The following is a 13,889-nucleotide window of genomic DNA, read 5'->3' on the forward strand; positions in this document are numbered from 1 at the left end:
CAAAACATCTCAATTGATATTCCTGTAGTCATGTTTTTTACTCATGCCATTGGTGAGCCTTGGACTTCTTCCTTCAGTACCTTTAGTTCACAATATAATGCTACCTCTTGAAATGTTGAATATTGACCAGTTCTTTTTGGTAGAATGACTCTATCTTCCTTAAAAAAATTTTTTTTTAATTCTTCCTCTTTTGTTCAATGTAATTCTTTGATTTTTCAACTCAGGTCTTGAATTTTGTTTGTGGTTTTCAATTATTTCAGCTTGAGTTAATGCTGAGCATATTCTTTCATTTTGCTTTCCAACTCCAGGCCTTTGCACATTTCCTTATAACATCCAACTGACTTTTCCAGGGGCCTTTGAAATTTTCTATTCAGATTTTTTACTTCATTATTTCTTCCATTTGCTTTAGCTATGCTATGTTCACGAGCAAGTTTCAGAGTCTCTTCTGACATACACTTCGATCTTCTTTTTTTTCTTTTCTGTCTTTTTAATGATCTTTTTCTTCTTTGTGTATGAAGTGCTTAATATCATCCCACAACTTGCTGGGTCTTCTGTCATTAGTGTTTAATGCATCAAATTTGTTCTTGAGATGATCTCAAAAATTAAAGTAGGGTATACTCACAGTGTTAGTTTGGCTCTTTGGGCCTATTTTAATTTCTTCAGCTTCATTTTGAACTTGCATGTGAATAATTGATGGTCACAGTAGGCCTCTGGACTTGTTTTATCTGATGATCTCAAGCTTCTCCATCTTCTCTTCCCACAGTTATAGCCCATTCGATCCCTATCTATTCTATCTGACAAAGACTACATGTATGGTTGTAGTTATGTTGTTGATAAAAAGGTATTTACAGTGAAGAAGTAATTGGTCTTGCAAATTTTTGTCTTGCAATCTCCAGCTTCATTTCTCTTGCCAAGACTATATTTTCCAACTACTTGTCCTTCTCCTCTTTGTTTCCAGCTTCTGTGTTCCAGTTGCCAATAATTACTGATGCATCTTGATTACATGTTTGATCAATTCCAGATTGAAGACATTGATAGAATTCTTCAGTTTCTCCATCACTAGCTTTAGCAGTTGGTGGTTTAATTTGAATCAAAGTTATATTAACCTGATTTGTTGACTTTTCAAAGATTTAATCTTGTTTGGATTCATAATCGATGGTCATGGAAGCAGCAGTCAAGAAATCAAATGAAGTATTGTACTGGGCAGATCTGCTGTGCAATAGCTCTTTAACGTGTTGAAAAGCACGGATGTCCCTGACCCAAATCCTGGTATTTTCAGTTGCTTTATATACATGTAAAATTAAAAAAGAAGATCAGAGAATAACTGCTGTATTTGAATCATGGTACTGCCAAAGAATATTGAAAGTGCTGTGCACTGGCAGCAGAGCAAATGAATCTGTCTTCGAAGAAGTACAGCCAGAATGTTCCTAAGAGGCCAGGATGGCCAGACTTCATCTCACATACTTTGAACATGTTATCAGGAGGGGCCAATCCCTCATAAAGGACCTCATGCTTGGTAAGTAGAGGCTCAGTGAAAACGAGGAAGACTGTCAAGAAGACGATTTGCCACAGTGGCTGCAATAAAGGGCTCAAACAGAACAACAGTTGTGAGGACTCACAGAACCAGGCAGTGTTTGTTCTGTTGTACCTAGAATCACTGGGTCAGATAGAACTCAGTGGCACCTGGGGTAGTAATTTCTTTTAGGAGAATTGATACCAAACTAGTCCCAGGATTTACAGGTATCCCCAATGTCAAACTCTTGCAAGATGTTATACTGCTAAACTTCCCCTGATGTTGACCACCACTCCTCTCGGTATATTCCCCCACCCCCCTGGGTTCTGCCATTCGCTGCAGCTTTGAACAGAACTCACAGCTGTGAGAAGATGGTTCGAGTGGTTGCGGGTGCTGTTAGGTCCCACACCTAAAGGTCAGCCTCATCCATGAGGCTGTAGAAGCTGGTGAGATCTGGACATGTGTTAGACTACAACTCAAGAATGGAGGTCAGGCAGAGGCAAGCTAAGCATAGGGTGTAGAGCCAGACCAAAAAATGTCTAAAAGTCAAAGCATGTCTTTTTGCTTCTATCAGTGCTCAAACAGAAAGGGGAGGCCACAAAAAATGGAGGTGTGGTTGCCATTTAGCCAACCACACCCCAAAGGAAACAATGGTGTAGGGTATTCCTCCTGCCCATTAGCATAGCAGAGAACGCCCTCCAAAATGGGGTCCTAGCCATAGGCACAGAGGCCAGAGTTTATAGTACATCACAAAGGAACTCTAGCTACAAGGGCCATACAACAACATTATCACTGACCTGTCCTGTAGGCTTATAGATACTATTCTTTCACAGACAACTGTGATAGATCTTGAAATGTTCCTTCTGGCAATGAATGTAATGCCTTTCCAATTGAATTTGCTATACCTCCACAGAATAAACTGTATCTTTGTTCAACTTAATATGGCCAGTGCCACTCATTTCAAGTCACTAATGCCTAGGATATTAATTGTTATGCATTCCACTTTTGACAATTCCTAATGTTCCTCAATTCATACTTTATAAATTCTGCATTCCAATTGGATGCTTAAAGCTATGATTAGTCAGAAATGAATTTTCTTATGAAGATGACTTAGTATGATGCTTACATTCTGCACAAATGTCATTGGTCCTAAATGCATGGAGGCAGTACAACTTTGGTTCCCCCTCAAAAGATATTACATGACCTCTGTAGTTTCGGTCTATGATTGCATTTGCTGTTTTGAGGTTATGTTTTAAGTGCTTGCTTTGGCCTGTGTTAACTTGATTCTGTCCAGGCATCTGAATGAAATGAAATGCTGGGGAGGGAGGGGAAAAATGAGGACCTAATGTCAGGGGTTTAAGTGGAGAGAAAATGTTTTGAGAATGATGTACAAATGTGCTTTACACAATTGATGTGTGTATGGATTGCGATAACAGTTGTATGAGCCCCTAATAAAAATTTTTTTTTAATAAAATAAAATATTTAAGGACCAAAAAAAAAGAAAAGAAATGAAATGCTGACCTTACCGCTCGTCTCTTTCCAGAGAGCCAGCCACATTACAGGCAGGGGACATGGAGGACCCTGTGAGTTGCTTCACGTTTACAGAAGCAGGTGAGTTTTCAGCAGAAGCACGGAAATGGGTGCTGCTTGAAACCCTCTGGTCCCCTCATTTCATTTCCATGAGAGCCAGAGACAAACTCCTTAAAGTAGCATCGCCCGTCGCATCAGTGCTCTGATTCCATTTCCTTCTGCCCCGCCCTCCCTGCCTTCATTCATTCAACCTTATTATCCTTCTAGTTGCCATTACTGGAGCCTGCATGGGGCATTTCTAGCCCCACTGTTCTATTTGCATTGCTAGCCCCACCTCCCTGTAAGCCTCTGCTCAGCTGTCACTTGCTCAGTGAGACCTGGTCTGGCCACCTTGTTTTCAAAGTACCCCCTTCCCATACTCCCAGCCCCCCCCCCACCTTAATTTTTCATTTTCTTTTTTACATTAATTATTTTATTCGGAGGCTCTTACAAATATTCTAACAATCCATCATTCAATAGTACTAAGCACACTTGTACATATTTTGCCATCAACACTTCCAAAATGATTTCTTTCTACTTGAGCCCTTGGTATCAGCTCCTCTTGTCATCCCCTCCCCGCCTTCCCCTACCCTCCCACCCTCGTGAATCCTTGATCAATGATAAATTATTATTGTTATTTTGTGTCTTACACTGTCCGTGTCCCCCTTCACCCACCTTTCTGTTACTTGTTGCCCTGAGTGGGAGGGCTAAATATCCAACTTGTGATGGGTTCCCCCTTTCACTCCCTCCCCTCCTCCACTCCAACTTTTTTCTTTTCTTTCTTTTTTTTAAATCGAAACATCATCTAACGTACTATATACTTTACATACTGAGGTTATTCATTATGTGTTTGTCACCTCTTGTTAAAAAACAAAAGAAAGAAAGCTGCCCTGATAACTACCGTGTTTCCCTGAAAGACATCCCCCGAAAAAAAGACCTACTTACAGTTTTGCCTCTCGCTGAAATATAAGGCATCCCCCTGAAAATAAGACTTCCCAGAACATAAGGCCTCCCGAAGGTACCATAACTCTGGACTCTGGACTGTAGCAGCAGGCACCGCCACACAGCTCACTGTTGGCTGCAGCGCAGCCGGAGCAGACAGGAAGTGCGAGGTCTCTTTTAACAAAACAATAAACAACAAATGTGTATCATATTCTTCTTCATGGAAAAATAAGATATCCCTTGAAAATAAGACCTAGTGCATCTTTGGGACCAAAAATTAATATAAGACACTGTCTTATTTTCGGGGAAACAGGGTAACATGATCTGGACCCTGTGCATCTTTACTAACTCCATTTTTGCCTCTTAATTTTCTAACGTCATCATGTCTCTCCATAAGCCTGGCTATTCCTGTTGGCTAGTCATTGTATATGACACATTGTACAGATGATGTGAGGGCTTCAGATGAGAGCACCTGTCCGCTGAGCGTTTATGCTGCTGCTTGCAGGGAGCTAAGGACACCAGCAATCCCGGGTCACTTTCCTCTACTCGGTCCTTGCGTTCATTTGAAGCTTGATTTCATCACCTCACAGGCAGCTCTGTTTGCTGTTCACCATTGTCATAAAGACAACCTTTGTCAGTCCCAATCCAGAGCCTGCGCCATTCACCAGAGCATTCTCTCCCCATCACGGGGAACATTTTCTCATGAAAAATCAATGTTTCCCACAAGTTTAATGTGATTGTTGTTGGACTGCAGGGGGCCCAGAAGAGCCCATCACCATGGCCAAAAACAGAGACCAGGCTGATTGGAGAAATCCTCTGTTTATTCCTGCAAGCATTTACAGAAAGGGAACAGCAAGGTTTCTCCTCTGAACTGTTTCATAATTCAATCCTGACCCCACAAATTAATCTACAGGATTAATTAAGAAACGTTTTTTTACAACGATTACGGGAGGAGATTCTCTGGTTTTTACAATGTCACAAGAGGTGATTGATACCCTAAGAACACAGGCTCTACAATGATCATTAAGAAATGCTCTATACCTACGTTTCTCCAGGGGCCATTAGACCACCATCCCCTGAAGCTTCCTGCACCCTCGTTTATCCAAACTGAGGTGATGTTTCATGTCTGGCTGCTTATCTTACTGACCTTGTTAGCCTCCCTCTCAAGTTGGAACATCCCTGCTGAGTAAGCTAAAAGGAATATTTTTTTAATTAATCATTTTATTGGATCTTACATATATTATTTATACATATCTTACCCTGCCCATTCTATCCCTTCACCTACTATCCTGGTATTTGTCCCCCTTGAGGGGGGTTATTCTGCTATCATTGCTATCCATTCCCCCTTCTCCCCTTCTTTCCCTTCCTTCCCCTTCCCTTCCCTACCCTCCTGGAATCATTACTCGCATTACTGTTTCTAAGGGGGTTTGTCAATCCTTAATTCTGTATATTGAAAGCTCTCGTCTGTACTGGTGTATGTGCACTGGTCTAGCAGGATTTGTAAGGTCGGACTGAAAACTTAATAGTGTGAGGAGGAAGGATTTAAGAACTAGAGGAGTGTTGTGTGCTAAACTGCTCCCCTGGATGTATCTTCTCTTCTGTGCAATCCTTCTATGTGGGAATGTCCAATTATCCACGGATGGGCTCTGGGTCTCTACTTTTACCCCTCTCCTTCACCTCGATGAGATTGTTTATTTTTGAACTTCTGATGCCTGCAGCCATTGACACCTCATGATCATACAGGCTGATGTGCTTCTTCCATGTGGGCTTTCTTGATTCCCTGCTAGATAGCCGCTTGTTTGGCTTCTTGCTTTTAAGACCCCAGATGCTATATCTTTTAGTAGCTGGGTACCATCTGCTTTCTTCACCACATTTGCTTATGCACCCAGTTTGTCTTCAGTGATTATGTTGGGGAGGTGGACATCGCCTAGTGCCACATTATTAGAACAAAGTGTTCTTGTGTTGAGTCCCAAAGTCCACCCACTACCTCAATGTATTGCCATATAAATATATGTACATAGGCCAATACTCCTAGTTTCATGTATTAATATATTTACATATATACAGGTGTATGTTTATACCTCTATAATTGGTTTTGCTTCCTGGTTCTTTGCTCAATTTCCTTGAAAGGAATTTATAGTGTAAGAGAGGGAACTGTTACAATTTGGATTTTAACCAACTAAATCTTGTTATGTTATAATTCTAGTTTGATTTGATTTTCATTATATCATGATGACCACTGGTCATTAAACTGTATATTTTTGAAAGCTCCATTTAATATATGTTATATATAAATTTTAAGTATCTTTTAATATTATTTACACATTTTATCTTTTGTTTTTACAAAATTTTAGCAAGCCCATCTGTGAAAACCTCAGCTTCTCGATCATATCATTCTTCTCCCAAGAAGTCTCCAGTGCACTCGCTCCTGACTAGTTCGGTTGAAGATTCAATAGGTTCTGTATCACAGTACAGATCCACCAAACCTGTTCATTCACCTGAGTCTGTTAAAGGTGAGTATATGATATTATCGATGATAGGTTCTCTGATTTCCTTCTCTGATGAATTTCCGGTTCTCTGAATGCAGAGCTAATCAGATCTTGCATGCTGTTCTTATATAGAAGGGGCCCTGACGGTGCTGTTGTTAGCCACTGAACAGCCAACCCAAAGGTCAGAATTCAAACCCACTAACCACTCCTCCGGAGAAAGATAAGGCTGTAACGGTCTGGGGAACCCTACTCAGGTCTCTATCAATCGTGACTGGGTTATGAATCTGGTTGGGTTAATATATGCATGCTCTAATTGATGATTCATATCGTATATGCCTTTTGTTTCTTCAGTATAGTTTGAATAGGTTAACATCACTTTTCTAGCAGTTTGTCGTGCTGGGTATGATTTCTCCTGTGGAGCCACCCAAGACGAGCAGGTTTTGGGGAGCCTTAAGAACAGATAACAAAGAAGGAGTAGGAGCTGCACTTCTGGGGATTGTACTTAGTCAGGTACCAGGGGGTAACAACCCCCCCCCCAATAAAACCAAAACAAAAAGCTCCACTGGGTGGATCTTTCATCATGAGAATTTTTCCCTCTAGGGGAGTATTAAGCAACTCAGTCTGGGTTAGTCTACCTAGTGGCATCACCTGGGAATGTTCTTTCTGGTCACAGTGAATTTTTTCATAAAAGCAGTTTGACTCAAACTTCATTGTTTGTGATAGTTGATTTAAGAGAACAGTGTGCACCTGTGAAATTTTGTTTCCTGCTCAGGAAAAATGCCACAGAAACTGTTGTGATGTTGAACACAACTTACAAGTACAGCACTATTGGAAAAACCCCAGTGTATGAGTAGTTTTCTTGTCTCAAAAAAGGTGAAATGTCGATTGATGATAACCCTCATTTAAACATCCATTAACTTCCCAAGTGGAAGAAAATATCAACAAAATTCCTGCACTTGTGCTCAAAGACCAACGAGGGACCATGGAAGAAATGGGGAAGTTATCTGGACTATCTTGGAGTTTGACTCAGCAAATTTTAACAAGATTTGGGAATGAGAAGGCTCACTGTGAAATTTGTGCCTCAGGTTCTGACTGACCAGCAATGGGTGTCCAGTGGAAACATGCCGTGCTTTGAAAGAGTAGCTCTGAAGCGACCGAGATTTTTCTCCAGGTAGTTACTGGTGAGGAGACATGGTGCTATTCGGACAACCCCAAAAGAAAGCATCATTCAAGCCAGTGGAAGACGCCATCATCACCTCTCTCAAAAAAAAACCCTCATCAAGTGAAATCAAAGATCAAGATGATGCTCCTTTTTTTTTTATGTGAAGGGGATAGTGTGTTTGGAGTTCATTCCACCAGGTCAGACTGTTAATCAAGCTTTCTATTTAGAGGTTCTGAAAACATTGCATAATAGCGTGTAACAAAAAAGGCCTGATTTGTGGCACTTGGGGACTGGTTTTGCCAGCAGGACAATGCACTCGCTCATGCAGCCATCTCACTGTGCCAGTTTTTGTCACAAAACATGATGCCAAAAAACAAACAAAAAAAACATCATGCCTTTCTTGCCCCATTGCCCCATGCACCTGATTCACCTGACCTTGTGACTTCTTTTGGTTTCCGGGAATACAGAGGGACCTGAAAGGGCAGTGATTTGAGGATGTATAAGAGGTGAAGGAAAAAATGAGGGAGGTGCTGTCAGCCACTAAACAGATGAGTTTGAAAAATGTTTCCAAGAATGGAATCGCAGATTTGACAAATGGATTAAGTGTAATGGAGTGTACTGTGATGGTGATAAGGTTATTTTATGAATTTTTTAAAATTAAATACATATCTTGGTGAGGGGGTGGATTCCAGGGTTGTTTTTTTTTCTGGTGCCCCCTCATATAGTACCAGAAGATGAGCCTCTCAGGCTGGAGGACACACAAAATGTGACTGGGGAAGTGCTGTTGACCATAATGATGTGGATGGAGTAAAGCGTCCAAGGCCTTCATTTGCTGGTGGGCACCACTCAAAATGAGAAGAAATGCCTGCAAATATCCATTAACAGTTGGAACATGGAACGCACAAAGATTGATATCTTAGGTGTTGGCCCCTCTTCTATCCATACTGCAACATTTCTTCCAGGTTCGCTGCTGCCAGCCAACTTCCATAATACCCTCTCCCATCATGCATCTCCCTCATTTAGGTGGCACCAAATAGACACTGTCTCACACACATTTCACACATTTAGAAAAGTTGCCAATGTCCACATTGGACCTTGCCATCCCAAACCCTAAGTTAATGGTGCTTCATGTGGTTGGTATTATACAAAATGTTCATTAAACTTTTGAAATCTTGGTCTCACTTTCCCATTCAGTAAGGAGTCTCAGTGGCTTCTGAGTCAGACTTCTAAACACAGGGTCAACAGTTCAAACCCACCAGCCACTGCAGGAGAGAAAGAGGATGCTGTGTGTTCCCATATAGATTTGTAGGCTTGGAAACCCTATAGAGGGTCTCTGTGAGTCAGAAGCAACCCGATGGCACTGAGACATCCATTTATTGCTCTGTCGGTAAGTAGATTGGATTGGTTTGAAACACATCCAGATATGTTGGTATTGCAATATTTCAACTAGACACAATTTTAAAATGTTACCAAGTCTCTTAGTTTTAAAGGAAATACTATTTAGCCTCTAGTCAGAAGATTTATAGGAAGATATTTTGAATATCACATCTGAGCAATTTTCTAATAGTTTCACAGCCTCAGCCAATAGAAACAACAGGAAAAACATGCCGAAAACTCCAGAACAGATTGGAAAGTTTACAAACTCTGGTAGAAGATTTACAGCTGAAAAACCAAGGTAAAGTGTGCATTCTGGGAACATTCTTCCTTGCCTGTAAGAACTAAGCCTTCTAACTTCTGTATGGAGCTCCGGTGGTATAGTGGTTACCAGTTGGGCTGCTAACCACAAGGTTAGCAGTTCAAAATCACCAGCTGCTCCAACGGGAAAATGATGAGGCTTTCTTCCCCTGTAAACATTTGCTGTCTCGAAAACCCCAGGGGCAGTGCCATCCGGTCCTATGGGGTCGCTATCAGTTGGAATCGCCGCAAGAGCAGGGGATTTGCTTTGGGTTCTATATGCCCACTGAAAACAACTTTGAATTGGCAGTTCCAAAACATTAGTCAAAACATGAGGGTCTAATTGTGACAAACACACTGTCAAGTAAGCACTGGGCTGCTACCCCTGCAGGTCAGCAGTTCCAACCCACCAGCCACTCCAGGGGAGACAGGTGAGGCTGTCTGCTCCCAGAAAGACTTACAGCAGTGGTTCTCAACCTTCCTCATGTCGTGCCCCGTTAATACAGTTCCTCATGTTGTGGTGACACCCCAACCATAAAATTATTTTCATTGCTACTTCATAACTATAATTTTGCCACTGTTATGAATCAGGTGACCCCTGTGAAAGGGTCATTCAACCCCCAAAGGGGTCGCAACCCACAGGTTGAGAACCACTAACTTACAGCATCAGAAACCCTACACAGGGTGGCAATGAGTCAAAACTAACCTGATGACAGTAGGTTTTAGAACTCTTGCATTAATTGTGTGAACTTGGACTGGTCTCCTCTGCCTCTTTTCTTTAATAAGGATGATAATATGAAGTCTCCATGCTGCAGTACAAAATTTTAAGAGAAAAATACAGTTATTGGAGAAAACTGAACTTTTGATGTTCTAAGTGCATCTTTTAAGCATGAGCACTGCTGGCCAACCCTGAGTTGGGCACGTGTTTTGGGTGGTTTTTCGCCTGAGCTTGCTTTTCTCATCTCTGTCTAGTCTGACAAGCATTTGCATTGCTGGTAGCCAGGATCAGAATAGCAGGCAGTAGCCTGAAAACAAAGTGATGATAGTTTGACACCAGATTTAAATTAGCATAGTGTTGTATGAAATCATCCTGCCCATTGAATCACGCAATAAAAGAAGAACTCATTTCAAAATATAATAACACTACTTCAGTAAGAAATTATGGCAATCTACCACTGGTAGACAACTTTGGGGACACAAGTTCAGCGTACTATAGGTAGAGAAGGGCCATTGTGGTTTTTTGGGTTTTTTTACATTTTATTAGGGGCTCATACAAGTGTTATCGCAATCCATACACACATCAATTGTGTAAAGCGCATTTGTACATCATTCTCAAAACATTTTCTCTCCACTTAAACCCCCAACATTAGGTCCTGATTTTTCCCCTCCCTCCCTGCTCTCCCCTCCCTCATGAGCCCTTGGGGCCATTGTGTTTTATGTTTGTCTGCTGGGAGGTCTTCATAAACCCAAGAGCCCAGGAAATGACTTAACCTTTACTTTATCAGAGAGAAGTTAATTTTGGAATACAGATGTTATAGTGATTTCATATTTCTGTCTTTAAACATAAGTTTCCGGATGAATAAGATGTTTTTCCTATGAATAACCTGATTAAAAACACATTTCACTTTCTTAGTAATAATAACACTCAAGGATTTATTGGGCATTTGCTTCCCAACTGTGTGCCGGCCCTGTGCTCAGTGCTTGATTTACATGTTCTTCATGTGACCCTCACGATGACACTGGGCAGTGGGCACTGTTATTTTGTGGGCACATACTTATTTATACTAAGGATCTCTGATGAGGGAGGGTTAGCCCACTGATGGAAGCAAGAGAAAGTCTGACGCTTCTTAATTGTTTGTATTATTTGCAATTGATATATATTACTTCTGTAAAGATCCCTGATCGAACAATAGTTAAACCCTGAGCTTCCATAAAGATTACAGATAAGAACCCCCTATGGGGCAGTTCTACTGTCATTGGAGAATACTGTGAGTTGAAATGAAGTCGGTGTCACCCACAACAATAACACTTCTAGACGCAGCATCACTGTGCTCATTTAGAAGATGAGGAAACAGAAGATAGCAGCACAGTAGATCCCTAAATTTGAAGTCAAAGAATAAGTAGCAGGACTGGGACTTGATCCATGCAATTCCAGACTCCAGAAACCCCTATTTTTCAATACACAAAGATTCTACCACACTGTTGTTCAAACTCCCGGTTCTCTGTTGTAGCCTCGTGAGATCCCCATGACCATGAGCATCGAGTGCGTGTGTTCCGCTTGTTGTGCGTTTTTAAGCAAGAGTCGGTCTCTTAATACCTCAGTTTTCTTCACACTGACATTGAATTCCAAGGGGAAGACACGTATTGATTTTAAAACTTTAAAAATACTGTTTCAAGAAATATATACCATTAATGAATACATTGTCTTAATAGACATTCTGAAACATTCCTTTCTGAATTAAAGTATATTTGGAAAGCATTTATCAAAATTTAAAATACACACACAACTTTTGACCCAGAAATTCTACTTTGAATCATTTATTCTACAAGCAATAGCTGTACACATATGCACAGATCTACATACAAAAGTGTTTATAGCAACAGTGCTTATAAGGAAAAGCAAAGGAAATAAGCATTTAAAAATGTATTCACTAACATTTTGGGTACATTCATATAATGAAATTCTGTGACATCATGAGTTGAACTGGATGGATCTGACACTTGGTTAAGAGGGAGGGAGGAAAAAGCAGGGCCCAGAACAATTCATACCACATATTTCCATTTGGTTTTTTTTTTCATATTTCCATTTGTATGAAGTAGAAAAGTGTGTGGATATCTGCGTACATGTGTATTATGTGTCAAGCACAAACACACACACATACTTATTTATACTAAAGATCTCTGATGAGGGAGGGTTAGCCCACTGATGGAAGCAAGAGAAAGTCTGACGCTTCTTAATTGTTTGTATTATTTGCAATTGTTATATATTACTTCTGTAAAGATCCCTGATCGAACAATAGTTAAACCCTGAGCTTCCATAAAGATTACAGATAAGAACCCCCTATGGGGCAGTTCTACTGTCATTGGAGAATACTGTGAGTTGAAATGAAGTCGGTGTCACCCACAACAATAACACTTCTAGACGCAGCATCACTGTGCTCATTTAGAACAATTGAGTAGATTCCCCTTCGACCTGTCCCACAATACCACACATCTAAAAATGTGTCACATCCAACACGTTCATAATGTATCTACTATGTAGTAACAAGCCAGTCTCTTAAGAGGCACTTCTTAGAACTTAAAGCTGGGGTAGGTTGTGCTATTCTAACTTTGTTTCATCCACATTTTCAGCAATGTCTTCAATGATCAGAAATCAAGAAAAGAGGATACAGAAAGTGAAAGACCAAGAAAAAATGTTACTAAAATGATACATTGCTTGCCTATTCTTTCCAAAGGAATGATGTCCAATTAATTGTGGTGTTACTTGTAATTAGTGCCCTGTGTACAATTTTTTTCTTTTTATGTAAAAGGTTAATAAAAAGATATCCTGTCCTGAACTCTTGAACTAAATTATTCCTGAATGCTCTCCCTGTAAAATTACAGATAAAGGCTAGATGTAGAAGTATCTGTAGGAAGGAGCCTTGGTCGCAAAGTGGTAAAGCTTGCTGCTGTGAATGGAACCGTGGGGCTCACACCCACCTGCAGCTCTGAGGAGAAAAGTGTGGCAGTCTGCTCTGTCAGTTCAGCTCGTGCGCGTGGGGTCACTAGGAACCAGAACCGCCTTGCTAGCAATGAGTGCGTGTGCATTTATTTCTATAAATTAATTCCCAAACCAATAGAAGGTATTAATGTGCTGTTACAAGCAGTCTGTTGGAATAATTGTGCATTTTCATAACTTTTACTTATTTGGAGAGTATAGATCCCTTTTCTTTTTAACCTTAAAACTATAACTTACTAATCCAACTTTATATACCCACAAAAATGTGTATGTGTTCTCTAGAACAGCACTGTACAATAGAAGTAGCTGTGTCGCATGCTTGTACATAAATGTTTTAACTTCATATTGTAAGTTGGGGGAGATTTACATTTTACCTCATTTTAAAATTTCTTTTTTAATATGTGCATTTATTGTTATCAATTATCCTCTAAATACTACTTTTGCTGTGTCCCAAATGTTTGGGTATGTTGTAATTTAGTTCTTGTTTCAGGGATTTAAATTTTTTTATTCCTTATTTCTTCAATTACCCAGTAGTTTTTAAGCAAGATGTTGTTCAATGTTCATGTCTTTGATTTTTACCCCCTTGATCTTCGTATGTTATTTCTAACTTTTTAGGGTTGTGAGCTGAGAAGATGGTTTGTAAATATTGTAGTTTATTGAGGTTTACTTTGTGGCCTAACATATATATGGTCCATTCTGGAGAAAACCCCATGTTTACTGTAAAAAAAGTGTACATTGAATGGTTGTTGGATGGAGTGTTCTGTACTCCTCGGAGGTCAAGTTGATTGTGTCATTTAATTCTGTTTTCACTGAATCTTTCCA

General features: G+C 40.3%; 1 protein-coding gene across 1 annotated transcript in view; it reads left to right on the top strand.

The window, feature by feature from the left end:
- Positions 1-12,842, top strand: part of CCDC158 (coiled-coil domain containing 158) — a 93,369-nt gene extending 80,527 nt beyond the window's left edge. Inside the window, exons 19-22 of the mRNA XM_045284351.1 lie at positions 3,057-3,124; positions 6,379-6,537; positions 9,243-9,350; positions 12,701-12,842. Of these exons, the coding sequence (XP_045140286.1) occupies positions 3,057-3,124; positions 6,379-6,537; positions 9,243-9,350; positions 12,701-12,777 (412 nt within the window). The 3' untranslated portion in view covers positions 12,778-12,842. The remainder of the gene's footprint in view (positions 1-3,056; positions 3,125-6,378; positions 6,538-9,242; positions 9,351-12,700) is intronic.
- Positions 12,843-13,889: the final 1,047 nt, after the last annotated feature.

This window comes from Echinops telfairi, unplaced genomic scaffold, assembly GCF_000313985.2.
Source record: "Echinops telfairi isolate 266 unplaced genomic scaffold, ASM31398v2 ScPeMD7_7468;HRSCAF=8506_0, whole genome shotgun sequence".
Classification (NCBI taxonomy): domain Eukaryota; kingdom Metazoa; phylum Chordata; class Mammalia; order Afrosoricida; family Tenrecidae; genus Echinops; species Echinops telfairi.